This window comes from Agelaius tricolor, unplaced genomic scaffold, assembly GCF_023055355.1.
Source record: "Agelaius tricolor isolate 1412-34295 unplaced genomic scaffold, bAgeTri1.0.p SCAF_81, whole genome shotgun sequence".
In the NCBI taxonomy this organism is placed as follows: Eukaryota; Metazoa; Chordata; class Aves; order Passeriformes; family Icteridae; genus Agelaius; species Agelaius tricolor.
Genome location: NW_027269341.1, coordinates 31214 through 58535, shown reverse-complemented (window position 1 = coordinate 58535; position 27322 = coordinate 31214). Strand labels below are relative to the sequence as shown.

Here is a 27322-nt window from a genome sequence, read left to right as displayed (position 1 = left end):
TGGATTGTTTGGGTTAGATTTTAAAAAAGGGATTTTAATAGTAATTGAATCAGCGGAGAAGGCTGCATCTGCAAACAGAACTGACAGAAAACAGGACAGGAATTAGTAACTCTGAAAGTTTTATTTGCTGTCAAACACATCCCAGCCAGCCAGCCCCACACAATCCCCATCCCACTGCTCCAAATTGGGATCCCACTTATCCCAATCCCCTTCCAGCCCCATGTCACCCTGGCGGCTGTGGAATGGAGTGAGTTTGGTGTGGGATTGAGTTTTTTTGAGGAGGGAACAAGCAATTTGAGGTGGGATTGAGGTTTATGGTTCAAAATTCAGTTGTTTTCAGTGGGGTTTGGGTGGTTTTGAGGTGACAGATCCATCCCTCTTGGCTTTTGGATTGCAGAGAAGGTGAGAAGATAAAAAAATTAAGGCCAAGCCAAAAGGAGGAGCAGCCAGGTGTATTCCCAACATGCATCACAGGGAATGTGGCTCACCAGGGCTGTGCCCAACGTGGCTCCTCCAGTGGGGGAAGGAGCTGGAGCAGCGCACGAAGCTCTTCCTGCACTCGGGGCACTCGCAGGGCTTCCCTTATCGGTGCCTCTGTCGGTGTCGGGTCAAGTGAAAGCTCTGGCTGAAGCTCTTCCCACACTGGGGACACTCGTAGGGCCTCTCCCCTGTGTGGATGCGCAGGTGCTTGACAAGGGTGTATTTGCGCTTGAATCCCTTCCCACAGTCAGAGCATTGGAAGGGCCTCTCCTCAGTGTGAATCTGATAGTGCTGGAGGAGATGGGAGCTCCTCTGAAAATTCTTCCTGCATTTATCACACTCGTAGGGCCTCTCCCCTGTGTGGATGCGCAGGTGGATGATGAGGTGGGAGTTCTCTTTGAATCCCTTCCCACAGTCGGGGCAGCGGAAGGGCCTCTCCTCAGTGTGAATCTGATAGTGCTGGAGGAGATGGGAGCTCCTCTGAAAATTCTTCCTGCATTTATCACACTCGTAGGGCCTCTCCCCTGTGTGGATGCGCAGGTGGATGATGAGGTGGGAGTTCTCTTTGAATCCCTTCCCACAGTCGGGGCAGCGGAAGGGCCTCTCCTCTGTGTGAATCTGATAGTGCAGGAGGAGATGGGAGCTGGTCAGAAACCTCTTCCCACACTTGGAACACGCATAGGGCCTCTCCCTAGTGTGGGTCCTCTGGTGCGTGATCAGGTGGGAGCTCTGGCTGAGGCGCGTCCCACACTTGGAACACTCGTACGGCCTCTCTCCAGTGTGGATCCTCTGGTGCATGATCAGGCTGGAGCTCTCACTGAAACTCTTCCCACACTGCCCACACTCATAGGGCCTCTCTCCAGTGTGGGTCCTCTGGTGGCTGATCAGGTCGCAGCTCCTCCTGAAGCTCTTCCCACACTCCCCACACTCATAGGGCTTCTCCCCACTGTGGATCCTCTGGTGCTTGATCAGGTTGGAGTTCAAGGTGAAGCTCTTCCCACACTCCACGCACGTGTGGGGCTTCTCCCCATCATGGAGCTGCTCATGGAGCACCAGCTCCGAGCTCTGGCTCCATCTCCGGCCGCCTTCCCGGCCCAGGCTGCCTCTTTCCCCCTCACATCCCCGCCATCTGCGTTTGCAGCCCCTCCTCGTGCAGCATCTCCGGGGATTTTCCTCCCCATTGGCTTCCTGCGCTGTGGAGCCACTCAAAACGGCCTCTGCCACCAGGTTCTGCCGCGGGCATTTGTCCTCCCTGCTCTCCATGCTCAGCTCCTGCTCTGGGCGAGGAAGGACAAGGACAGCATGGGATTTGCCTCTGTGCCACATGCAAGGGCAAGGAGATCCCCGCAGGGCTGAGCTGCAGCCGGGGCCGTGCTGGGCTGGGAGATGGAGCAGCACAGAGGGGAAAGGGGCACTGACTTCCTCCTCACCTGCCTGTGTGTCCCGGGGCATCTTCCTCTTCCTCACAGACTGCCAAGGGTTGGTGTGGTGGTTTGACAGGAAATGTGTTTTTTGGGATGCCGTGTTTTTGGCCAATGGATATTCAGACTTTAATATTGGCATTTAACCTGGCCATTGAGACATGGACACGCCTCTGAGAACACGGGGTTAAAAGCAGAGCTCTCCCCTGGGAGGGTCCTCTCTTGGGTTTCCGGCGGGAAAGAGTTCGGGTCTCTCCCCCGGCCCAGCTGCTGGCTGGGCAGGGGGAGGGGAAAGCCATGTGGCCGAGAGAGGTAGGCCTGAGCCCCGGGGTGGAAGGGTGGAAGAGAGAAAGAGAGAGAGAGACACCGGGAGCCATCGGGCAGCCCCCCCTGAGAGACACAGAGAGAGAGAAAGAGCCGCTGCCTGAGACTGTAACCTTGAAGCTTGATAAACATGGGCCTGTGCCGGCAGCACGGCTGGGACGGAGAAGAGGGGGGGGGGGTTCAGCCGGCCGCTTGTAGGAGCTTTTAACCCCTTTTTGGAGAATGAGAACTTTACAGAACATTGACCTTTCCTAGAAGATAGAGTGGAAGATGAGGAAGGAAATGTGCAAGTGTGAGAGAGGTCTGGGCAAGCGAGAGATAGTAGAAGAGTAGAGAAGAATCCTAGTGGGAAGAGATGATGGAGTAGCTTTTGCTGGACTCTTTTTGTATAGCCATGGACAGACCCATGTTCCTTGTGATATAGAGACTGCATTCTAGCGGGAGGCAACGGCCTCAGAAGCAAGAGGGTTCAGTGTTGATGCCCCTTGGCCCCAGGGGGTGAAAAAATATGGGGGGGACAGGTGTCCCAAAGGAGAGATTGTGGGGACAGGTGTCCCAAAAGAGAGATGGACAGACCCAAGTTCCTTGTGACACAGAGACTGCATTCTAGGGGGAGGCAATGGCCTCAGAGCCAAGAGGGTTCAGTGTTGATGCCCCTCGGCCCCAGGGGGTGAAAAAATATGCGGGGGACAGGTGTCCCAAAGGAGAGATTGTGGGGACAGGTGTCCCAAAGGAGAGACTGTGCCTTTTTTGGATCGGGACAGAGCATCCTTAAAAGACAACCCTAGAAGCAGCTCTGGTCCGTGTTCAGTGGTGAGAGCACTGGACATGAAAAGGAAGAAGTCACGACGGCAGATGTACTCCGGGCGGTGCCACGAGTGACACAGAAACACACGAGGCTTCGACTGTGTTTCCAGGGGAAGCCCATGGTACAAGAAGGACTCCTCTCCACTTGATGAACTGAGGATTGATTGTCTAAAAGGTGCTGCTGGACCGAGAGTTGGTGATTTGAGGATCAAATGTATTGTGTTGAAATTTGGTGGGGGGAGGAGGAAATGCATTTGTGAGGTTTTCATTTTCCCTGTGTGTGTGTTTCATTTTATCTGTAGTTGTAGAGTAGTTAATAAAGTTCTGGTTCTTTTTTCCCTAAGTAGGAGCCTGCTTTGCTTATTCCTGGTCACATCTCACAGCAGAAACCAGGGAGAAGGTATCTTCATGGGGGCACTGGCATTGTGCCAGTGTTAAACCATGACAGTTGGCAATGGGAAATCCTGGTTTGGAGAAAACAAGGGATGAGCACGCTGAGTTTGAAGCTCCCTCTGCCCGAGTCCATCTCTACAACTCACCGGCCATGTGGGCTCCAGAAAAACCTCCCAAACACCAAGATTCAGCCCTGGAAAAGCGTCCCAGGAGTTCCCCGTCCCTGGTCCCTCCCCTCTGGTGTTCGGGGGCTCCCCCCTGTCCCAGCTGCTGGGGTCACACTTGGATTGGGGGTCCCCCTTGTGCTCGGTGCCCGCCCTGCCCAGGCTGCTGGCAGTGCCAGCAATGCCAAAAGCTCCCCCCTCTTGGCTCTCCCCATTTCGGGATGCTGGGGCTCTTTGGGCTCCCGGGCTCCCTTCTCCCCTCATTCTCTGCTCTGGGCTGCAGCGGCTCCAAGGAGTCCCCCCTGCCCCTCTCCAGGCTCTGGAGGCTCCCGCCAATGGCGGCGCTCCCCCCTCTCTGGGCTCCCCCCTTTGGGCTCCTGGGGCACACAGGGCTCTGCTCCTCCAGGCTGCCTCTGCCGGCAGCCGCCACCGCCACCCCCGATGTCCCCCCGAGGGGCCTTTTCTGCTCAGCCTTGCACTGCTTCATTCTCCAAACATCCCCCCAAAAACCCAGCTGGGAGCAACTGGGAGGGACTGGGAACATGCTGGAGGGAACTGGGCTACACTGGGACATACTGGGAGGGACGGGAACAAAAGTGAGGGTGAAAGAGAGGAACTGGAACCATGTGGAGCACAACTGGTTCATACTGGCAGGGACTAGGAGCACACTGGGCTCCTCTTCGGACCATACTGGGGTAGACTGGACTAATACTGGGAGTATCTGTGAGCGACTGGGAACACACCCTGCACATCATCCCCCATCCTGGGCCTGACTGGGAGCAACTGGGAGCACGCTGGCAGCAAATGGCATCATACTGGGACTGACTGGGCTGATCTAGGAAGCAACTGGAACCATGCTGGAGGCAGCTAGGACCATACTGGGAGAGATTGGAAGCAACTGGATTATACTGGGACCACACTGGGAGGGCTGGCATGTGACTGGGATCAAACTGGAGCTTACTGGGATCATATTGGGGTTGAAAGGGAGCGACTGGGATCACACTTTGGGCTACTGGGAGCAACTGAGGGAAACTGGGATGATGCTGCAAGCAAACTGGTGGAACTGGGAAGGACTGGATGCCTGCTGGAGGCAACTGGGATATTCTGGGCATAATTCTGGGATCATACTGGGAGAACTAATACCTTACTGGGGCCACTGGCAGTGCCTGGAAATGACTACAGACATGCTGGGGGCAACTGGGATATACTGGGAGTGTCTGGAACCATCCTGGGGGGACTGGAACCACACTGGGACCACAGGTGGGCCCATACTGGGGTAGACTGGGATCACACTGAGGGTGACTGGAATCATGCTGGGATTGACTGGGTTGGCTGTGAGGAACTGAAATCATGCTGAAAGCAACTGGGAGAAAGTGGAAATGACTGGGAACAAGCTGGAAGCAACTGGGATAAACTGGGAGAGACAGGGAGTCACTGGTACCATACTGGAGGCAACTGAGTACGTGCTGGCATTGACAAGGAGCAACTGGGATCACATTGGGGGCACTGGAATTGTACTGAGAGTGTCTGGGAGCCACTGGGATTAGACTGCAAGTGACTGGGATCATACTGGGGGTGGCTACACTCATACTGGGATTATACTGGGTGTGAATGGAACCTGACTGGGGGTTACTGGGAGCTACTGGGCCCATGTTGGGAGGAAAATGTGGATATATTGGGAATCACTGGGATCAGCTGGAAGGTACTGGAACCATGCGGAGAGGACTGAGACTACAACTGGGGCAACTGGGAGTTACTGGGGAAGACTGGGATCATTCCGAGGAAACTAGAACCTTGCTGGGGCAACTGGGATATACTGGGAATGTCTGTAACCATCCTGGGGGGACTGGAACCACACTGGGAACAGCTGGGGTCTTGCTGGGGACAACTCAGACCATGCTTGGGGCCATACTGGGCATGACTGGGACCCTGCTGGGAGGGACTGGGACTAAATTTGGGTTAACTGGGATCATAATGGGAGGAGCAGGGAACAGCTGGAACTGTGTTGGGGGCAACTGGGATCAAACTTGAATCACAGTAGAAGCAGCTGGGTCCCTGCTGGGTTAGACTGGGATCACACTGACAGTGACTGGAATCATGCTGGGATTGACTGGGAATGGCTGTGAGCAGCTGGAATTGTGCTGAAAGCAACTGGGAGAAAGTGGAAGTGACTGGGAGCATGCTGGAGGCTACTGGGGTCATGCTGGCATTGACAGGGAGCAACTGGAATCACACTGGGGGCACTGGTATCATACTGGGAGTGACTGGGATCATACTGGGAGTGTCTTGGAGTGGCTACAATCATACTGGGATTGGAGTGGGTGTGATTGGACCCTGACTGGGGGTTACTGGCAGCTACCAGGCCCTACTGGGAGCCAACTGGGGACATAATTAGAAGAACTGGGAGACTCTGGGATAAAAAGGTGGGGCAAGTGAACCATGCTGAGGGAACTGGGAGTGCCTGGCAATGACTACTAGAATGTTCAGGGCAACTGGGATGTACTGGGAGTGTCTGAGCCCATATGGGTGGTGACTGGGACCAAGCTGGGAGCAACAGGGAATGTGTTAGGGCAACTGGGAACATGCTGGGGGCAAGTGGGAGTGACTGGGGCCCTGCTGGGAGAGACTGGGATCATACTGGGAGTGACTTGGACTCTGCTAGGGGACAACTGGGCTAACTGGAAACACACTGAATTGAAGAGGGAGCAACTGGGAGCAACTGGGACCATGCTGGGAAGAAATTGCATCAACATAGGGAATGACTGGGAGTGACTGGGCTCATACTGGGATCAGCCAGTGCCGGCACCGGCACCCCCGAACCCCCTTCCCGGCCATCCCGCCCCTCCAGCCCCAGCACCCCCCACTGCCGGGGTCCTGACAGTTCCAGGGGTCCCCCCTTCTCGGGGTCCCCTCTTTGCCCTTCTGGGGCTCTCCTCTCTCTGGGCTCCTGCTCGGAGAAGCCGCGGCTCTCCCGGGGCTCCCCAGAACCGGTGTCCCCCCGCCGGTGCCGCCGCTCCCGTGCGGTCCCCACGTGGTCCCGGCGGAGCTCGGAGGGCCCGGCTGGGAAGCCCAACCCCACCACGGGGGGACCCGCATCTCCCCCCGCCGGGGCTCTGCCGCCACCCACACCGGGACCCCCCACAAACACCTCCCGGGGAGCCCCCGATGTCCCCCCGAGGGCCATCTGCGGCTCGGCTTTGGAGCCCTGCCAGCTCCAAACATCCCCCCCAAAAAACCCAAACCCAGGCACCCCCCGGCAGATTTGGGCCGAGGTACCCCTGCCCAGGAACCTGCGGGATGGGGGGCGATGCTCCCGGGGCTGTGGCGACTCCAGGGAGTGCCAGGGCCACGAGATTCTCCCTCTCCTCTCCTGCTGCGGCCACTCGGCCTCTTCCTCCCTCCCTCCTCATCCCCCGTTCCCGAAGGCCAAACCATGAGGGGAAAGGGGGCAGGGAAAGGGCAGGAACCGTGAGGGGAGAGGGGGCAGGGAAAGGGCGGGAACCGTGAGGGGAAAGGGGGAGAGGAAAAAGGGCGGGAACCGTGAGGGCAAAGGGGGCAGGGAAAGGGCGGGAACCGTGAGGGGAAACGGGGAGAGGAAAGGGCGGGAACCGTGAGGGGAAAGGGGCGGGCTCAGGCCAAGGGCAGCGACTGTGGGGGGACACTCTGGGAGGCGGCACTCTGCAAACAGAACTGCAACGGACTGAACATGAACGGGAGAGAAAGCAGTAACTCTGAATGTTTTATTTGCTGTCAAATACATCCCACACACCCAGCCCCACACAATCCCCATCCCAGCACTTGAAATTGAGATCCCACATCTCCCAATCTCTTCCCAACCCCATCTCAGCCATCTCAGTCACTGTGGAATCAAGAGAATTTGTGAAGAGGTAGTTTTTTTGAGGTGGGAAAAAGCCCCTTTGATGTGGGCCTGAGTCCTTTCTGGGTAAGACTGAGCTCTTTTCTGTGGGGTTTGGGTGGTTTTGAGGTGACAGATCCATCCCTCTTGGCTTTTAGATTGCAGAGAGGGTGAGAAGATAAAAAAATTAAGGCCAAGCCAAAAGGAGGAGCAGCCAGGTGTATTCCCAACATGGATCACAGGGAATGTGGCTCACCAGGGCTGTGCCCAACGTGGCTCCTCCAGAGGGGGAAGGAGCTGGAGCAGCGCACGAAGCTCTTCCCGCACTCGGGGCACTCGCAGGGCTTCCCTTATCGGTGCCTCCGTTGGTGTTGGGTCAAGTGAAAGCTCTGGCTGAAGCTCTTCCCACACTGGGGACACTTGTAGGGCCTCTCCCCTGTGTGGATGCGCAGGTGCTTGACGAGGATGGATTTGTGCTTGAATCCCTTCCCACAGTCGGGGCAGTGGAAGGGCCTCTCCTCTGTGTGAATCCGATAGTGCTGGAGGAGATTGGAGCTGGTCAGAAACTTCTTCCTGCATTTATCACACTCGTAGGGCCTCTCCCCTGTGTGGATGCGCAGGTGCTTGACGAGGATGGATTTGTGCTTGAATCCCTTCCCACAGTCAGAGCATTGGAAGGGCCTCTCCTCTGTGTGAATCTGATAGTGCAGGAGGAGATGGGAGCTGGTCAGAAACCTCTTCCCACACTTGGAACACGCATAGGGCCTCTCCCCAGTGTGGGTCCTCTGGTGCGTGATCAGGTGGGAGCTCTGGCTGAAGCGCGTCCCACACTTGGAACACTCGTACGGCCTCTCTCCAGTGTGGATCCTCTGGTGCATGATCAGGCTGGAGCTGTCGCTGAAACTCTTCCCACACTGCCCACACTCGTAGGGCCGTTCCCCAGTGTGGATCCTCTGGTGGCTGATCAGGTCAGAGCTCCACCTGAAGCTCTTCCCACACTCCCCACACTCATAGGGCTTCTCCCCACTGTGGATCCTCTGGTGCTTGATCAGGTTGGAGTTCAAGGTGAAGCTCTTCCCACACTCCACGCACGTGTGGGGCTTCTCCCCATCATGGAGCTGCTCATGGAGCACCAGCTCCGAGCTCTGGCTCCATCTCCGGCCGCCTTCCCGGCCCAGGCTGCCTCTTTCCCCCTCACATCCCCGCCATCTGCGTTTGCAGCCCCTCCTCGTGCAGCATCTCCGGGGCTTTTCCTCCCCGTTGGCTTCCTGCGCCGTGGAGCCGCTCAAAACGGCCTCTGCCACCAGGTTCTGCCGCGGGCATTTGTCCTCCCTGCTCTCCATGCTCAGCTCCTGCTCTGGGCGAGGAAGGACAAGGACAGGATGGGATTTGCCTCTGTGCCACAGGCAAGGGCAAGGAGATCCCCCCAGGGCTGTGCTGCAGCCAGAGCCGTGCTGGGCTGGGAGATGGAGCAGCACAGAGGGGAAAGGGGCACTGACTTCCTCCTCACCTGCCTGTGTGTCCCGGGGCATCTTCCTCTTCCTCACAGACTGCCAAGGGTTGGCAATGGGAAATCCTGGTTTGGGGAAAACAAGGGATGAGCACGCTGAGTTTGAAGCTCCCTCTGCCCGAGTCCATCTCAACAATTCACCGGCCATGTGGGCTCCAGAAAAACCTCCCAAACACCAAGATTCAGCCCTGGAAAAGCGTCCCAGGAGTTCCCTGTTCCTGGTCCCTCCCCTTTGGTGTTCGGGGGCTCCCCCCTGTCCCAGCTGCTGGGGTCACACTTGGATTGGGGGTACCCCTTGTGCTCGGTGCCCGCCCTGCCCAGGCTGCTGGCAGTGCCAGCAATGCCAAAAGCTCCCCCCGCTTTGCTCTCCCCATTTCAGGATGCCAGGGCTCTTTGGGCTCCCGGGCTCCCTTCTCCCCTCATTCTCTGCCCTGGGCTGCAGCGGCTCCAAGGAGTCCCCCCTGCCCCTCTCCAGGCTCTGGAGGCTCCCGCCAATGGCGGCGCTCCCCCCTCTCTGGGCTCCCCCCTTTGGGCTCCTGGGGCACACAGGGCTCTGCTCCTCCAGGCTGCCTCTGCCGGCAGCCGCCACCGCCACCCCCCGATGTCCCCCCGAGGGGCCTTTTCTGCTCAGCCTTGCACTGCTTCATTCTCCAAACATCCCCCCAAAAACCCAACTGGGAGCAACTGGGAGGGACTGGGAACATGCTGGAGGGAACTGGGCTACACTGGGACATACTGGGAGGGACGGGAACGAAAGTGACGGTGAAAGAGAGGAACTGGAACCATGTGGAGCACAACTGGTTCATACTGGCAGGGACTGGGAGCACACTGGGCTAATCTCTGGACCATACTGGGGGAGACTGGACTAATACTGGGAGTATCTGTGAGCAACTGGGAACACACCCTGCACATCATCCCCCATCCTGGGCCTGACTGGGAGCAACTGGGAGCACCCTGGCAGCAAATGGCATCATACTGGGACTGACTGGGCTGATCTAGGAAGCAACTGGAACCATACTGGAGACAGCTGGGACCATACTGGGAGAGATTGGAAGCAACTGGATTATACTGGGACCACACTGGGAGGGCTGGCATGTGACTGGGATCAAACTGGAGCTTACTGGGATCATATTGGGGTTGAAAGGGAGCGACTGGAATCACACTTTGGGCTACTGGGAGCAACTGAGGGAAACTGGGATGATGCTGCAAGCAAACTGGTGGAACTGGGAAGGACTGGATGCCTGCTGGAGGCAACTGGGATATTCTGGGCATAATTCTGGGATCATACTGGGAGAACTAATACCTTACTGGGGCCACTGGCAGTGCCTGGAAATGACTACAGACATGCTGGGGGCAACTGGGATATACTGGGAGTGTCTGGAACCATCCTGGGGGGACTGGAACCACAGGTGGGCCCATACTGGGGTAGACTGGGATCACACTGAGGGTGACTGGAATCATGCTGGGATTGACTGGGTTGGCTGTGAGGAACTGGAATCATGCTGAAAGCAACTGAGAGAAAGTGGGAATGACTGGGAGCATTCTGGGGGTGACTGGGATAAACTGGGAGAGACTGAGAGTCACTGGGATCATACTGGAGGCTACTGGGGTCATGCTGGCATTGACAGGGAGAAACTGGAATCACACTGGGGGCACTGGTACCATACTGGAAGTGACTGGGATCATACTGGGAGTGTCTTGGAGTGGCTACAATCATACTGGGATTGGAGTGGGTGTGATTGGACCCTGACTGGGGGTTACTGGCAGCTACCAGGCCCTGCTGGGAGCCAACTGGGGACATAATTAGAAGAACTGGGAGCAACAGGGCTAAAAAGGTGGGGCAAGTGAACCATGCTGAGGGAACTGGGAGTGCCTGGCAATGACTACTAGAATGTTCAGGGCAACTGGGATGTACTGGGAGTGTCTGAGCCCATATGGGTGGTGACTGGGACCAAGCTGGGAGCAACAGGGAATGTGTTGGGGCAACTGGGAACATGCTGGGGGCAAGTGGGAGTGACTGGGGCCCTGCTGGGAGAGACTGGGATCATACTGGGAGTGACTTGGACTCTGCTAGGGGACAACTGGGCTAACTGGGAACACACTGAATTGAAGAGGGAGCAACTGGGACCATGCTGGGAAGAAATTGCATCAACATAGGGAATGACTGGGAGTGACTGGGCTCATACTGGGATCAGCCACTGCCGGCACCGGCACCCCCGAACCCCCTTCCCGGCCATCCCGCCCCTCCAGCCCCAGCACCCCCCACTGCCGGGGTCCCGACAGTCCCAGGGGTCCCCCCTTCTCGGGGTCCCCTCTTTGCCCTTCTGGGGCTCTCCTCTCTCTGGGCTCCTGCTCCGGGAAGCCGCGGCTCTCCCGGGGCTCCCCAGAACCGGTGTCCCCCCGCCGGTGCCGCCGCTCCCGTGCGGTCCCCACGTGGTCCCGGCGGAGCTCGGAGGGCCCGGCTGGGAAGCCCAACCCCACCACGGGGGGACCCGCATCTCCCCCCGCCGGGGCTCTGCCGCCACCCACACCGGGACCCCCCACAAACACCTCCCGGGGAGCCCCCGATGTCCCCCCGAGGGCCATCTGCGGCTCGGCTTTGGAGCCCTGCCAGCTCCAAACATCCCCCCCAAAAAACCCAAACCCAGGCACCCCCCGGCAGATTTGGGCCGAGCTACCCCTGCCCAGGAACCTGCGGGATGGGGGGCGATGCTCCTGGGGCTGTGGCGACTCCAGGGAGTGCCAGGGCCACGAGAGTCTCCCTCTCCTCTCCTGCTGCGGCCACTCGGCCTCTTCCTCCCTCCCTCCTCGTCCCCCGTCCCCGAAGGCCAAACCATGAGGGGAAAGGGGGAGAGGAAAGGGCGGGAACCGTGAGGGCAAAGGGGGCAGGGAAAGGGCGGGAACCGTGAGGGGAAAGGGGCGGGCTCAGGCCAAGGGCAGCGACTGTGGGGGGACACTCTGGGAGGCGGCACTCTGCAAACAGAACTGCAACGGACTGAACATGAACGGGAGAGAAAGCAGTAACTCTGAATGTTTTATTTGCTGTCAAATACATCCCACACACCCAGCCCCACACAATCCCCATCCCAGCACTTGAAATTGAGATCCCACATCTCCCAATCTCTTCCCAACCCCATCTCAGCCATCTCAGTCACTGTGGAATCAAGAGAATTTGTGAAGAGGTAGAGTTTCTTTGAGGTGGGAAAAAGCCCCTTTGATGTGGGCCTGAGTCCTTTCCGGGTAAGATTGAGCTCTTTTCAGTGGGGTTTGGGTGGTTTTGAGGTGACAGATCTATCCCTCTTGGCTTTTAGATTGCAGAGAGGGTGAGAAGATAAAAAAATTAAGGCCAAGCCAAAAGGAGGAGCAGCCAGGTGTATTCCCAACATGGATCACAGGGAATGTGGCTCACCAGGGCTGTGCCCAACGTGGCTCCTCCAGTGGGGGAAGGAGCTGGAGCAGCGCACGAAGCTCTTCCCGCACTCGGGGCACTCGCAGGGCTTCCCTTATCGGTGCCTCTGTCGGTGTCGGGTCAAGTGAAAGCTCTGGCTGAAGCTCTTCCCACACTGGGGACACTCGTAGGGCCTCTCCCCTGTGTGGATGCGCAGGTGCTTGACGAGGATGGATTTGTGCTTGAATCCCTTCCCACAGTCGGGGCAGCGGAAGGGCCTCTCCTCTGTGTGAATCCGATAGTGCTGGAGGAGATTGGAGCTGGTCAGAAACTTCTTCCTGCATTTATCACACTCGTAGGGCCTCTCCCCTGTGTGGATGCGCAGGTGCTTGACGAGGATGGATTTGTGCTTGAATCCCTTCCCACAGTCAGGGCAGTGGAAGGGCCTCTCCTCTGTGTGAATCTGATAGTGCAGGAGGAGATGGGAGCTGGTCAGAAACCTCTTCTCACACTTGGAACACGCATAGGGCCTCTCCCCAGTGTGGGTCCTCTGGTGCGTGATCAGGTGGGAGCTCTGGCTGAAGCGCGTCCCACACTTGGAACACTCGTACGGCCTCTCTCCAGTGTGGGTCCTCTGGTGCTTGATCATGTCAGAGCTCCTCCTGAAGCTCTTCCCACACTCCCCACACTCGTAGGGCCGTTCCCCAGTGTGGATCCTCTGGTGGCTGATCAGGTCAGAGCTCCTCCTGAAGCTCTTCCCACACTCCCCACACTCATAGGGCTTCTCCCCACTGTGGATCCTCTGGTGCTTGATCAGGTTGGAGTTCAAGGTGAAGCTCTTCCCACACTCCACGCACGTGTGGGGCTTCTCCCCATCATGGAGCTGCTCATGGAGCACCAGCTCCGAGCTCTGGCTCCATCTCCGGCCGCCTTCCCGGCCCAGGCTGCCTCTTTCCCCCTCACATCCCCGCCATCTGCGTTTGCAGCCCCTCCTCGTGCAGCATCTCCGGGGCTTTTCCTCCCCGTTGGCTTCCTGCGCCGTGGAGCCGCTCAAAACGGCCTCTGCCACCAGGTTCTGCCGCGGGCATTTGTCCTCCCTGCTCTCCATGCTCAGCTCCTGCTCTGGGCGAGGAAGGACAAGGACAGCATGGGATTTGCCTCCGTGCCACAGGCAAGGGCAACGAGATCCCCCCAGGGCTGAGCTGCAGCCGGGGCCGTGCTGGGCTGGGAGATGGAGCAGCACAGAGGGGAAAGGGGCACTGACTTCCTCCTCACCTGCCTGTGTGTCCAGGGGCATCTTCCTCTTCCTCACAGACTGCCAAGGGTTGGCAATGGGAAATCCTGGTTTGGGGAAAACAAGGGATGAGCACATTTGTAGGAGCGCTGGGGGGTAGGACAGTCGGAGATGAGAGATCTCTGCAGCCAGGCCGTGGAACCTGCGGCTCATTGCAAAGGGCCTGGGTGCAGGGCCCTGCTTGGAGCTGCCAGGCACAGCTCGGAGCAGGCCCAAGAGAAGAGAGGGGCAGAGAGGATGAGAGGGTGAGAGAGTAAGAGGGGAAGAGCGTAAGGGAGTAAAAAAGGTAAGAGAGTAAAAAGGGTAAGAGAGCAGAAGGGTAAGCGAGTGAGGTTCCCGTTACAATACAATAAATCTTCTATGTTGAATATTCTATTTCTCACTAACCAACCTAGTACAAGATACAAATCCTGTAGCATTTACATACAGCCTGTAAGAATCATAACATCACCATACTGTGTTATATTTCAAACCCTAAATACTCCTCTTTGGACCCCTTCTGCTGAGCTAGCAAGGTCTGCTCTGACCCCTGGACCTGTCTGCAGGCAGAGGGAATTGTTTAATCAGAAGGGGATTACCTTCAGGCAGGCCACATCATTGTTTTCCATTTATTCAGTAACTAAGGTATCTAAAAGCTTGCTTTCATTTCAGTCTTGCTTATAGTTTCCATATTTTCAAAATTTTTTGCCAGACAATCATATTTCTCATATTTATGAAACACAAAGCCTGTTTCACCTTCCCCAATACACATTGAGTTTCACGGTCCCTCTGCCCAAGTCCATCTCTACAACTCACTGGCCATGTGGGCTCCAGAAAAACCTCCCAAACACCAAGATTCAGCCCTGGAAAAGCCTCCAAGGGGTTCCCTGTTCCTGGTCCCTCCCCTTTGATGTTCAGGGGCTCCCCCCTGTCCCAGCTGCTGGGGTCACGCTTGGATTGGGGCCCCTCTTGTGTTCGGTGCCTGCCCTGCCCAGGCTGCTGGCAGTGCCAGCAATGCCAAAAGCTCCCCCCTCTTGGCTCTCCCCATTTCGGGATGCCGGGGCTCTTTGGGCTCCCGGGCTCCCTTCTCCCCTCATTCTCTGCTCTGCGCTGCAGCGGCTCCAAGGAGTCCCCCCTGCCCCTCTCCAGGCTCTGGAGGCTCCCGCCAATGGCGGCGCTCCCCCCTCTCTGGGCTCCCCCCTTTGGGCTCCTGGGGCACACAGGGCTCTGCTCCTCCAGGCTGCCTCTGCCGGCAGCCGCCACCGCCACCCCCCGATGTCCCCCCAAGGGGCCTTTTCCGCTCAGCCTTGCACTGCTTCATTCTCCAAACATCCCCCCAAAAACCCAGCCCAGGGACCTCCTGGGATATCTGGGCCGGGCTCCCCCTCCCCAGTCACGATTCCATGGGTGGGGGGTGTGAATTCAGGGAGGGTTTGGTAGGGCTGAGGCACCTCAACCTGCACTGTGTCCCAAAGGAGTGGCCAAGGGAACAGTGGGGCTGGGGACAAGCCATGAGGAAGCACGACCACAGCCACATTCCTGGATTCACTCCTCCACCAAGGTGCTTCCAGCCTGGAGGAGATATCCCACAGAAACAGCTCCATGTCACACCCCCAACACCTGCACTGCTCCAGGGCTGAATCCAGAGCCTGCTTCTGCCTGGCTGAGGGCACAGAGGGAGCTGCAGGACACCTCAGCTCTCCCGGGATCCTTCTCTTCTCCAGGTGAGCACCCCCAGCTCTCCCAGCCCGGCTCCAGATCAGAGGGGCTCCAGCTCTTGGAGCATCTCTGGCGCCTCCTCTGGACTGGCTCCAGCAGCTCCAGGTCCTTCCTGGGCTGGCCCTCAGGGCTGGGGCAGCTCTGCCGGTGGGGGCAGAGGAGCAGAATCCCCCCCTCCCCTGCTGCTCACACTGAGACTCAGTCCAGGCTCAGGGGGGGTTTCAGGGCTGGGGCTTCCTTCTGCTTTCCTCGATTTGCCTTTGTCCCTCCTCTTCCTCTTCCTCCCACTCCTCCTCCTCCCTCAGCCCACCTCCTTCTCCTCTTCCATCCCTTCTGGCTCCAGGAGGGGGGAACGCACACAGGCCTGGGCGATCCCAGCAGTGGCAGCACTGCCAGGGACTGGTTTGTACTGGGGTAACTGGGAATGACTGTGAGCATGCTGAGGGACACTGGGATATACCAGCAGTGTCTGTTAACCATAGACAGGGGACTGGAACCACACTGGGAACAACAGGGACCATACTGGGGAGAACTGGGACCCCATGCTGGGGGCAACTGGGAGTGAGTGGGAATGACTGGGTGTACACTGGGGACAACTGGGCGTGACTGGGACCATGCTGGGAGAGACCGGGATCCTCTATGGATTGCCTGGCACTATACTGGGGGCAACTGGGATCACACTGGGAGGAACAGGGATTGACTGGAACCTTGCTGGGGGCTACTGGGATCCTACTGGGATCACAGTGGGAGCAGCTGGGCCATGCTGGGGGAGACTGGCATCATACTGGATCATACTGGCAGCCACTGGGACTGCACTGAGGGTGACTGGGAGTGGCTGTGAGCAACTGGCATCAGCCTGGAAGCAACTCAGGGCAACTGGGAGGGACTGGGAACATGCTGGGAGCAATGGGGATGCACTGGGAGAGACTGAAACCACACTGGGGGTAAATGGGAGCAACTGGAACCACACTGGATGATCATGGGAGCAGCTGTGCCCATGCTGGGCTCATACTGGGATCCTATGGGAAATGGCTGGGATCATACTGGGAGTGACTGGGAAGGTGCTGGCTCTGACTGGAACCATACTGGAAGCGACTGGGAGCAACTGGGTCCACACTGGGAGTGCCAGGGAGTCACTCTGAGCATGACTGCAATAATGCTGGGAGTATCTGGGACTGACTGGGGTCATCCTGGGGGTGACTGGAACCATACTGGGAGTGACTACTGCTCCTGCTGGGGTCATCCTGGGAGCCACTGGCAACTGCCAGAAACTGGGATCATGCTGGAGGCAACTGGGAGGAACTGGGAAAGGCTGGGATCATTCTGAGCTAACTAGAACTGTACGAGACCAACTGGGATATACTGGGAATGTCTGTGACCATACTGGGGGGACTGGAACCACACTGGGAACAGCTGGGACCATGCTGGGGGCAACTGGGAGTGAGTGGGACTGGGACCATTCTAGGCACAACTGGGATCATGCTGGAAGGAACTGGGAACAAGTGGAACTATACTGGAGGCAATGGGGATCATACTGGGATAACAATGACAGCAGCTGGAACCATGCTAGGTTAGACTGGGATCACACTGAGGATGATTGGAATCATGCTGGGATTGACTGGGAGTGGTTGTGAGACACTGGAATCATGCTGAAAGCAACTGGGAGGAACAGGGAGTGACTGGGAGCATGCTGGGGGAGACTGGGATATACTGGGAGAGACTGGGAGTCACAGGGATCATACTGGAGGCTCCTGGGGTCATGCTGGCATTGACAGGGAGCAACTGGCATCACACTGGGGGCCACTGGCATCATACTGGGAGTGACTGGAAGTGACTGGAGTTACACTGCAAGTGACCGTGATCATACTGGGAGTGACTGGGATCATACTGGGAGTGACTGGAGTTGGACTGCAAGTGACCAGGTTCATACTGGGAGTGACTGGGATCATACTGGGAGTGACTGGAGTTGGACTGCAAGTGACCGGGTTCATACTGGGAGTGACTGGGATCATACTGGGAGTGACTGGAGCTGGACTGCAAGTGACTGGGTTCATACTGGGAGTGACTGGGATCATACTGGGAGTGACTGGGATCATACTGGGAGTGACCGGGATCACACTTGGAGTGACTGGGATCACACAGGGAGTAGCTCCAATCGGACTGGGATTGTAGGGGGTGTGATTGGTCCCTGTCTGGGGGGTGCTGGGAGCTGCCAGGCGCATGCTGGGAGCCGAGTGCGCAGCCACTGGGAGGCACTGGGAGCAGCTGGGACTGGCAGGATGCAGCTGCAGCAGCGGCAGCTCCCCGGTGGCCCCGTGCCGGTGCCGCTCGTGCTGCCGGCTCTGGCCGTGCCCAGATCCCGCTGGAAGGGGATCCCAGCCAGGGACCCCATGGACACCAACGGGGGGAACCCCGGGCCGGGCTCCGGCAGCGCCACGGGCAGGGAACGCAGGGACGGGAGAACTGGGGGGACACCGAGATTTGGGGGCTGGGGGGGCACGGGGGAACCAAAGGGGGAACGGGAGAGCTGGGAGAGCAGGGAACGGGGTTTGGGGGTTCCAGGACTGAGAAAAGGGGAGGCTGCGGGGGACGGGCTGGGCTAAGGGGGCTCCTGGATGCAGGAAAGGGAGCTCCAAGGGTCCCCGGTGTTCCCCATTCCCAGCAAAAGGTGGGAAACTCGGGATGGCTGGGAATAGGGGTCCCAGGTGTCCTCGGTGTTGAGGAGAGGAGGGGCTGGGGGCTGGGAAAGGCAGGAATTGGGGTCCAGGGGGTCTCTGGGTGAAGGAAAAGGTGGCTCTGCGGGCTGGGAGAGGCGGGATGGCCGGGAAGGGGGTGCGGGGGTTGTTGGTGCCGGATAAGGGGGTGCAGGGTGGATCCCATGCCTGGGAACGGGGGTGCGGGGGCACCCAGGAATGGGGGTTCAGGGCCCCCCGGTGCTCCGGGATGGGCGATCAGAGAGTCCCGGTGCCGGGGGCCCCCTTCACCTCTCGCCGCCCTCCCGGGACCCCAGGAGCGCCCCCAGCCCCAGCGCTGGAGCCATCGCGCTGCTCCTCCTCACTCCCAGTGTGATCCCAGTATGGTCCCAGTAGAACTCAGTCACCCGGGAGCTGCTCCCAGGATGATCCCAGTACAGCCCAGTCACTCCCACTCCTGCCATCCCCTCCACCCCTCGCTCCCTTCCGACCTGTCCCGGCTCCATCCCCGCTCCTCCCGCGGGCTGCGAGGGCTCCGGGACCGGGGGAGGAGGAGGCGGGAGGGAGGAAGAGGCGGAGCGGCAGCAGGAAGCGGCGGGAGCAGAGGACGGCCGGAATCGCGCGGCTCCGGCGCTGCCTGAACTCCGCACCCCGGGAGCATCGCCCCCCATCCCGCAGGTGCCCGGGGAGGCTCCCCCCTGTCCCAGCTGCTGGGGATCACGCTTGCATTGGGGGTCCCCCGTCTACTCGGTCCCCGCCCTCCCCAGGCTGCTGGGAGACCCAGCGATCCGAAAAGTTTCCCCTTTTCCATCTCCCCATTTCGGGATGCCGGGGCTGTTTGGGCTCCCGGGCTCCCTTCTCCCCTCATTCTCTGCTCTGGGCTGCAGCGGCTCCAAGGAGTCCCCCCTGCCCCTCTCCAGGCTCTGGAGGCTCCCGCCAATGGCGGCGCTCCCCCCTCTCTGGGCTCCCCCCTTTGGCCTCCTGGGGCACACAGGGCTCTGCTCCTCCAGGCTGCCTCTGCCGGCAGCCGCCACCGCCACCCCCCGATGTCCCCCCGAGGGGCCTTTTCCGCTCAGCCTTGCACTGCTTCATTCTCCAAACATCCCCCCAAAAACCCAGCCCAGGGACCCCCCGGGATATCCGGGCCGGGCTCCCCCTCCCCGCTCACCGGCGCCTTGGGGGGACGATGATCCCACAGGTGGGGGCTGCGAATTCAGGGAGGGCTGGAAAGAACCGCGTGGTTTTCCTCTTTCCTTGATGCTCCTTTGTCCCTCCCCATCCTCTTCCATCCCTCCTCCCCCCTAACCCCACCTCCTCTTCCCCCTCCATCCCTGTCCTTCCCTGCCTCCTCCTCCTCCCCCAGCAGCAGCCACACCCTCGGTGCCCGTTCCCGCAGCCCTCGCAGCCCGCGGCAGCAGCGGCGATGGAGCCGGGCCAGGTCGGCATGGGCAGCGCGGGGCTCTCGGCTGCTCCCAGCCGCTGCGGGCGGGGGGAACCCGGCCCGGGCCAAAGGAGAGGCAAACTGGGGGCTGCACATCCAAACTGGGCCTTGCTGGGGACCCTGCCTGGCCACTGCCAGCCCTTGGGGCTCCTCTCGGCACAGCCGCCAGGGGGGAACGCACACAGGCCTGGGCGATCCCAGCAGTGGCAGCACTGCCAGGGACTGGGCTGCACTGGGATCATACTGGAACCTTACTGGCAGAACTGGAAGTGACTGGGAATAACTGCAAACATGCTCATGGACCTGGGATGTACTAGGACTGTCTGTGACCTTACTGGGGTGACTGCAACCACACTGGGAACAACAGGGGCCATACTGGGGAGAACTGGGACCCCATGCTGGGAGCAAACGGGCATGACTGGGACCATGCTCGGAGGTACTGGGATCATCTATGGAGTGACTGGGACTATGTCAGGTGCAACTGGGATCACACTGGGAGCAACGGGGAGTGACTGGAACCATGCTTTGGGCAGCTGGGATCGTACTGGGATTACAGTGGGAGCCGTTGGGCCATGTATGACCCCAGTCAGTCCCAGATACTCCCAGCATTATTGCAGTCATGCTCAGAGTGACTCCCTGGCACTCCCAGTGTGGACCCAGTTGCTCCCAGTCGCTTCCAGTATGGTTCCAGTCAGAGCCAGCACCTTCCCAGTCACTCCCAGTATGATCCCAGCCATTTCCCATAGGATCCCAGTATGAGCCCAGCATGGGCACAGCTGCTCCCATGATCATCCAGTGTGGTTCCAGTTGCTCCCATTTACCCCCAGTGTGGTTTCAGTCTCTCCCAGTGCATCCCAGTTGCTCCCAGCATGTTCCCAGTCACTCCCAGTTGCCCTGAGTTGCTTCCAGGCTGATGCCAGTTGCTCACGGCCACTCCCAGTCACCCTCAGTGCAGTCCCAGTGGCTGCCAGTATGATCCAGTATGATGCCAGTCACTGCCAGCACTGGCCAGCTGCTCCCACTGTGATCCCAGTAGGATCCCAGTAGCCCCTAGCAAGGTTCCAGTCACTCCCTGTTCCTCCCAGTGTGATCCCAGTTGCCCCCAGTATAGTGCCAGGCAATCCATAGAGGATCCCGGTCTCTCCCAGCATGGTCCCAGTCACGCCCAGTTGTCCCCAGTGGACACCCAGTCATTCCCACTCACTCCCAGTTGCCCCCAGCATGGGGTCCCAGTTCTCCCCAGCATGGTCCCTGTTGTTCCCAGTGTGGTTCCAGTCCCCTGTCTATGGTTAACAGACACTGCTGGTATATCCCAGTGTCCCTCAGCATGCTCACAGTCATTCCCAGTTACCCCAGTACAAACCAGTCCCTGGCAGTGCTGCCACTGCTGGGATCGCCCAGCCCTGTGTGCGTTCCCCCCTCCTGGAGCCAGAAGGGATGGAAGAGGAGAAGGAGGTGGGCTGAGGGAGGAGGAGGAGTGGGAGGAAGAGGAAGAGGAGGGACAAAGGCAAATCGAGGAAAGCAGAAGGAAGCCCCAGCCCTGAAAGCCCCCCTGAGCCTGGACTGAGTCTCAGTGTGAGCAGCAGGGGAGGGGGGGATTCTGCTCCTCTGCCCCCACCGGCAGAGCTGCCCCAGCCCTGAGGGCCAGCCCAGGAAGGACCTGGAGCTGCTGGAGCCAGTCCAGAGGAGGCGCCAGAGATGCTCCAAGAGCTGGAGCCCCTCTGATCTGGAGCCGGGCTGGGAGAGCTGGGGGTGCTCACCTGGAGAAGAGAAGGATCCCGGGAGAGCTGAGATGTCCTGCAGCTCCCTCTGTGCCCTCAGCCAGGCAGAAGCAGGCTCTGGATTCAGCCCTGGAGCAGTGCAGGTGTTGGGGGTGTGACATGGAGCTGTTTCTGTGGGATATCTCCTCCAGGCTGGAAGCACCTTGGTGGAGGAGTGAATCCAGGAATGTGGCTGTGGTCGTGCTTCCTCATGGCTTGTCCCCAGCCCCACTGTTCCCTTGGCCACTCCTTTGGGACACAGTGCAGGTTTAGTGCCTCAGCCCTACCAAACCCTCCCTGAATTCACACTCCCCACCCATGGAATCGTGACTGGGGAGGGGGAGCCCGGCCCAGATATCCCGGGGGGTCCCTGGGTTGGGTTTTTGGGGGGATGTTTGGAGAATGAAGCAGTGCAAGGCTGAGCGGAAAAGGCCCCTCGGGGGGACATCGGGGGGTGGCGGTGGCGGCTGCCGGCAGAGGCAGCCTGGAGGAGCAGAGCCCTGTGTGCCCCAGGAGCCCAAAGTGGGGAGCCCAGAGAGGGGGGAGCGCCGCCATTGGCAGGAGCCTCCAGAGCCTGGAGAGGGGCAGGGGGGACTCCTTGGAGCCGCTGCAGCCCAGAGCAGAGAATGAGGGGAGAAGGGAGCCCGGGAGCCCAAAGAGCCCCGGCATCCCGAAATGGGGAGAGCCAAGAGGGGGGAGCTTTTGGCTTTGCTGGCACTGCCAGCAGCCTGGGCAGGGAGGAATCCGAGAACCTCAAAACTGAGAGACGATAGATGGGGAACTCCTGGGAGGCTTTTTTAGAGCAGATTTTTATGGACACATGATGTTGGCATCTATACACAGACTTGGGCAGGGGAACTTTCAAACCCAATGTGCTCATCCCTTGTTTTCCCTGCAACCCAGGCTTTCCCATTCCCAACCCTTGGCCGAATGGAGGAGGAGGCTGTGAGGAAGAAGATGCCCTGGGACGCCCAGGCAGGTGAGGAGGAAGTCACTGCCTCATTCCCCCTCTCTCCTGCTCCATCTCCCAGCCCAGCCTGGCCCCTGGCTGCAGGAAAACCCTGCTGCTGGGGATGCACTGGGGGGATCTCCTTCCCTCTGGCATGGAGGCAAATCCCATCCTCTCCTTGTCCTTCCTCCCCCAGAGCAGGAGCTGAGCGTGGAGAGCAGGGAGGACAAATCCCCGCGGCAGAACCTGGTGGCAGAGGCCGTTTTGAGTGATTCCACAGCACAAGAATCCGATGAGGAGGAAAAGCCCCAGAGATCCCCCAGGAGGAGGGGCTGCAAGCCCAGCCCAGGGTGCTCTGAGGAGGAAAGAGCCACCCTGTGCCAGGAAGATGGACAGAGCTCCAGCCAGAGCTCGGAGCTGGTGCTCTTTGAGCTGCTCAATGATGGGGAGAAGCCCCACAAGTGCACGGAGTGTGGGAAGGGCTTCAGCTGGAGGTCGCGCCTGCTCCGCCACCAGATGATCCACACTGGGGAGAAGCCCTACGAGTGTCCTGAGTGTGGGAAGGGCTTCAGAGACAGCCCCCAGCTCACCATCCACCATCGCATCCACACCGGGGAGCGGCCCTACGAGTGCTGGGAATGTGGCCAGAACTTCCTCCGGAGCTCCCACCTGACCTCCCACCAGAAGATCCACACAGGGGAGAGGCCCTACGAGTGTTCCGAGTGTGGGAAGTCATTTCAGACCAGCTCCCTTCTCCTCATCCACCAGCGGATCCACACTGAGGAGAGGCCCTTCCGCTGCCCCGACTGCAGGAAGGGCTTCAAGCACAACTCCCACCTCACCAGGCACCGGCGCATCCACACCGGGGAGAGGCCCTACGAGTGCCCCGAGTGTGGGAAGAGGTTCAGGACCAGCTCAGTCTTGAATCAGCACCAATGGAGGCACCGCTAAGGGAAGCCCTGCAATTGCCCTTGCTGCAGGAAGAGCTTCGTGCTCTGCTCCAACTCCATCCCCCATCAGAGAACCTTCATTGTGCAGTGTCGAGATCGGCGGAAGAAATGCCTCACACCATATGCGTGAACAGCAAATCCCAAAGTTTATTGAAAACTCACACATATTTATATTGGTGTTAATGAAGCTTATACATATTGCAAAAGCTGAGCTCATTATTGGTTAAAGCACACTTGGATCAACCACACCTACTTCTATCTTCTAATGATTATTTTGCTTCTATGTTTGCATTCTTCTAGCTTCTCTACCTAGAATATCTACATTTTCTGGCAAGCAATTTTCTCCCCCGTCTTCCCGTTTCAGTGAAGGTCACTATGACCTTTGTCAGTGATTGGACACTGGTTTCACAATCCCCAGCTTGTTTCCCCTATCCTTACCCATCAGTATCACATCGAAATGTCCTTTCTCAGCTAACCAATTATCCAAAAAGCTCTCTACAGTGCAGAGCTCTGGTGACCCACATTGCCAATAATCCAAGTTGGGAAGACACCTGGCTGGTGGTGTCCACATCATCCTGGATCCCTGTAGGCACCTGACTCAGCGCTGGGGCAGGAACGTCCATTGGGTCTCAGCTCCATATTGGAAACTCCTTGGGAAGAGCTGAGTTTTAACCTTGTCTTGGTTTGAAAGCCAGGTGTCTGCTAAGGAAGGCAGGAGCCCTCCTTGGAATGGAAAATGTAAACCCCCTCCCTTTGAATTATTAGAATCGTGAAATTAAGGGCTCTCAGGCAAAGATAGAGGAATAGGAATAACAGTTTTTTACTGGTGTGTATAATAAAGCAAACAAAGAACAACAACTACAGCACTGAGAGAGGCTGTGCTGCACAAACCCACAGGGGCAGCTGATCCTGGTGCCCCAGCAGGGCTGGCAAGATGTGTCAGCAGGCAGGGGCTGTGGGGTGTGAAAAACACCTTCAGTCTCCTGTGAAAATTTAAATAATTTATTACAGGACAATGGGAAACAAGGACCATAGAGCAAAGGTTATTACAGCCAGGTGCATCTTGGCTCTCAGCCAGGGATACCCCTTAAATACCTTTTCCCTTACATCAACCTTTTGCATATTCATAGACCCTTATGCATAATAAACATTTCCCCAAGCTAGTTTACATGTTCCAAGAACTCTTTAGCATATCTCCTCCTTGGATCTGCCTTTTTAGAGCGTGATTATTCCTGGGTTGTGGTTCTAGTCCTTTTTTTATCAATATCTTCAGTTTTGGCCCTGGTCCACTCTGCCTTCAGACAGTGAGTGCTGATAGTTGGCAGATCTGTCCAGGTGCCCTCATCCTGTGTGCATTGTGTTAGGAAGATTAATCCACAAACACCAGAGGTTTATGTCCAAAAAGGAGACAGAGGAGTCCTTTGGCTTTATTCCAATAAAGGCAGAGGCCATGGGGCATCCCCTGGGGTCTCTCCAATTTTTGGAGGATGCAGCCTCCTTTTTATCCCAGTTTCCTGGCTGTATTTCCCTTCTCTCTTTCCCTATTTCTGAGGTACTTGAGAGGTTCAGACTTCCCTGATACCAAAGATTTCCCTCTGATGTATAACCCTCCCTTTTCATTTTTAATTCTTACTGAATTTAGGGTTTTCCCCATTTATTTCTTTCATCTTTCAATGTCTAATTTTATTCATCAGCAAACCTAAAGTTTATTTGTAAAGGCAAATATCTTTTCCCATTAATTAGTGGAATCTTTCCCATTGTTTCTTTTATCTCCCAGGGCTGGTTTTATCTACCAGCAGACCCACAGCTGGTTTGTAAAGACAAATCTGCTGTTCCTCTGAATTGGATGTTATCCCAACCAAAGCAAGCATTTTAGCACAAGCATAATCATATCAGCTATTCCACTACTATGTCTAACCTTAATTAACAACAGAAATAGAAACTATATCTTTATAGCAAAGTTCTTTTAACACCACAGATATCAAACCCATTTTTACCTTTGTGAAAAGCCACTATTACAATATCTATCTATAGCAGTGGCTGTAGGGCAGGGGGGCTGAGCTCAGGGGCCCAGCAGGCTGGGATGGGTCCCTCTCTCAGTGAGGTGGGGTTAACAGGGTCCCAGTGCAGGCTCACAGGCAGAGGCTCACCCTGATCTGCAGAAAAACCCCACCATTTCTGGAAGCTGCAAAGGCAGTGGGATTGATTTCAGTACTGCCCTAAGGACACGGGCACCCCCGAAAATTCCCAAGTCTATTCCACCTCTTAACTTGTTGCATATACATAAAAGACATATGCAAATGAGAGGAATGTGGGATTTGTCTTTACAAACCAGCTCTGGGTCTGCTGCTAGATAAAACCATCACTGGGAGATAAAAGAAACAATGGGAAGGATTCCAATCGTTGATGGATGGAAAAAGAGATTTGCTTTTACAAATAAAATGTACGTTTGCTGATAAATGAAATTGGACATTGAAAGATGAAAGAAACAATGGAGGAAAACCCTAAATTCCATAAGAATTGAAAATTAAAAGGGGGGGTTATACATCAGAGAGGAATCTCTGATATCAGATGTTTTAGGAAGTCTGTCTCTCTCAAGTACCTCAGCCAATGGGGAAAGAGAGAAGGGAAATTGGGATAAAAAGGAGGCTGCATCCTCCAAAAACTGGAGAGACCCCAGGGGAATCCCCATGGCCTCTGCCTTGATTGGAATAAAGCCCGAAAGGACTCCTCTGTCTCCTTTTTGGACACAAACCTCTGGTGTTTGTGGATTAATTTTCCTGGCACATACGTGATTAAACTGCCTTATTAATTTTATGAGCCTGCACAGTTGTTTGCTCACGTAGTTGTAACCCAGGTTCAGTTTCTCCATCTGCTTCAGCCCCAGGGTCGGTGGGGCTCTTTATCTCTCCTCAGCTTGGGTGTCTGCATTCCTTCCTAGGTAGCCTTGAATCTCCTTTGTTTTCTCTGCAGGCTTTTTTGGGAGCACACAAGTTAACAGACCACACCAGCTTAAACAGCAGACTTCAGCTAAATCTACAATTGGTTTCTACCCCGAAATTCTAAATTTCTAACCCAGGGCTGGAGGAGCAGCTCTGGGCTGGGCTTGAGGAGAAACTCGTAGATAAGAGGAGTGCAACCAGATGCCCTCCTCTTGGAGCTTGATCACTCTTTTGTTAATGAAGTACCCAGTTGTTAGTGTTTCCTAGCAACTTATGGGAAAAAATTCTGTAAGGAAAAAGGAACAAAAGGAAGAAAAACCTCACCCCCAACATACCTTTGCACCCTAAAAAATCTGCTCTGTCCAATCGTTTCTTCTTCAAGCTGGATGATCCTTGGAGGTCTTTTCCAACCTGAGTATTTTCCATCTTTATCCCATCAAAACACCCAGAATTGAGGTAAAAATAAAGAAATTAACCAAAGAGATCTAAAGAAATTAAACAAAGAGATCGAAAGCTGCACCACTTCACTGGGATTCGGAGGTGAATTTGGAATATCCAGGAGGATATGGGTGTTGTAGGGCTGAGAAGCCAGGCAGATGGGCCACAGTCTCACAGCTGTGCTGGCAGAGTTTGTCCCCCTGAGCCCATCTCTTCTCCAGCAATTCTGGCTCTGTCCCAGGCCCTGGCCTGGGTCTCCCCATTTGGGCTGTCCCCCCAAAGTGCCCAAATCACTGCTGAAGGGCCGGGGCTGCTCCTGGCTGGGGATGTTCTGCCCACCAACCTCTCCTGGGCAGTGCCATGGGGGTCCTGGGGGAACGGGCAGAGGCTTTTGGGGCTCTTGGGGTGTTTGTGGTGTTTGTGGGGGAGATGGGAAGGGGCTTTGGTGGCTCTTAGGGCCATTTACATTGCAGGGAGTGTCACGGACGTATTTTCTAAAAAATCCTTTCACTAGGATTTCTCTCCTGAGGAGCTGAGAAGCCTCAGAAATGTCAACAATAACTCTGTGATGGCTGTGGAATGTGATGTGGGGATGGTTTACCAACAGGTGCAGCTTTGATTGGGCTCATGTGGTTGTTTTTAATTAATGACCAATCATAGGTCCAGCTCTGTCAGGACTCAGTAGTGAAAAGATTTTATCCCTTTCTTTGCTGGCTTTCTGATGTCTCCTTTCTCTTTCTTTAGTGTAGTTTTAATATATCATTTTTTAATAATATATATCATAAAACAATAAATCAGCCTTCTGAAACATGGA

The 27322-nt window shown here is 56.9% G+C and overlaps 2 protein-coding genes and 1 pseudogene across 2 annotated transcripts; 1 reads left to right on the top strand and 2 right to left on the bottom strand.

The window, feature by feature from the left end:
• On the bottom strand, nt 1-19362 carry LOC139585489 (zinc finger protein 271-like; annotated as a pseudogene).
• On the bottom strand, nt 12037-13460 carry LOC139585486 (zinc finger protein 436-like). Its single transcript, XM_071418268.1, has one exon. The coding sequence runs from the start codon at nt 13449-13451 to the stop codon at nt 12459-12461; it is 993 nt and encodes a 330-aa protein (XP_071274369.1). The 5' UTR covers nt 13452-13460; the 3' UTR covers nt 12037-12458.
• Nucleotides 18528-27322, top strand: LOC139585488 (zinc finger protein 70-like). Its single transcript, XM_071418269.1, has 3 exons — nt 18528-18706; nt 22133-22208; nt 22375-27322. Exons 2-3 carry the CDS (start codon nt 22160-22162, stop codon nt 23127-23129), a joined length of 804 nt encoding a protein of 267 aa, XP_071274370.1. The 5' UTR covers nt 18528-18706; nt 22133-22159; the 3' UTR covers nt 23130-27322.

Bases quoted from the DNA above. Each gene is read 5' to 3' on its own strand.
- LOC139585486 (XM_071418268.1), bottom strand. From the start codon at position 13,451: ATGGAGAGCAGGGAGGACAAATGCCCGCGGCAGAACCTGGTGGCAGAG.
- LOC139585488 (XM_071418269.1), top strand. From the start codon at position 22,160: ATGGAGGAGGAGGCTGTGAGGAAGAAGATGCCCTGGGACGCCCAGGCA. The intron at 22,209-22,374 runs GTGAGGAGGAAG...TTCCTCCCCCAG, and splicing joins GCCCTGGGACGCCCAGGCAG to AGCAGGAGCTGAGCGTGGAG.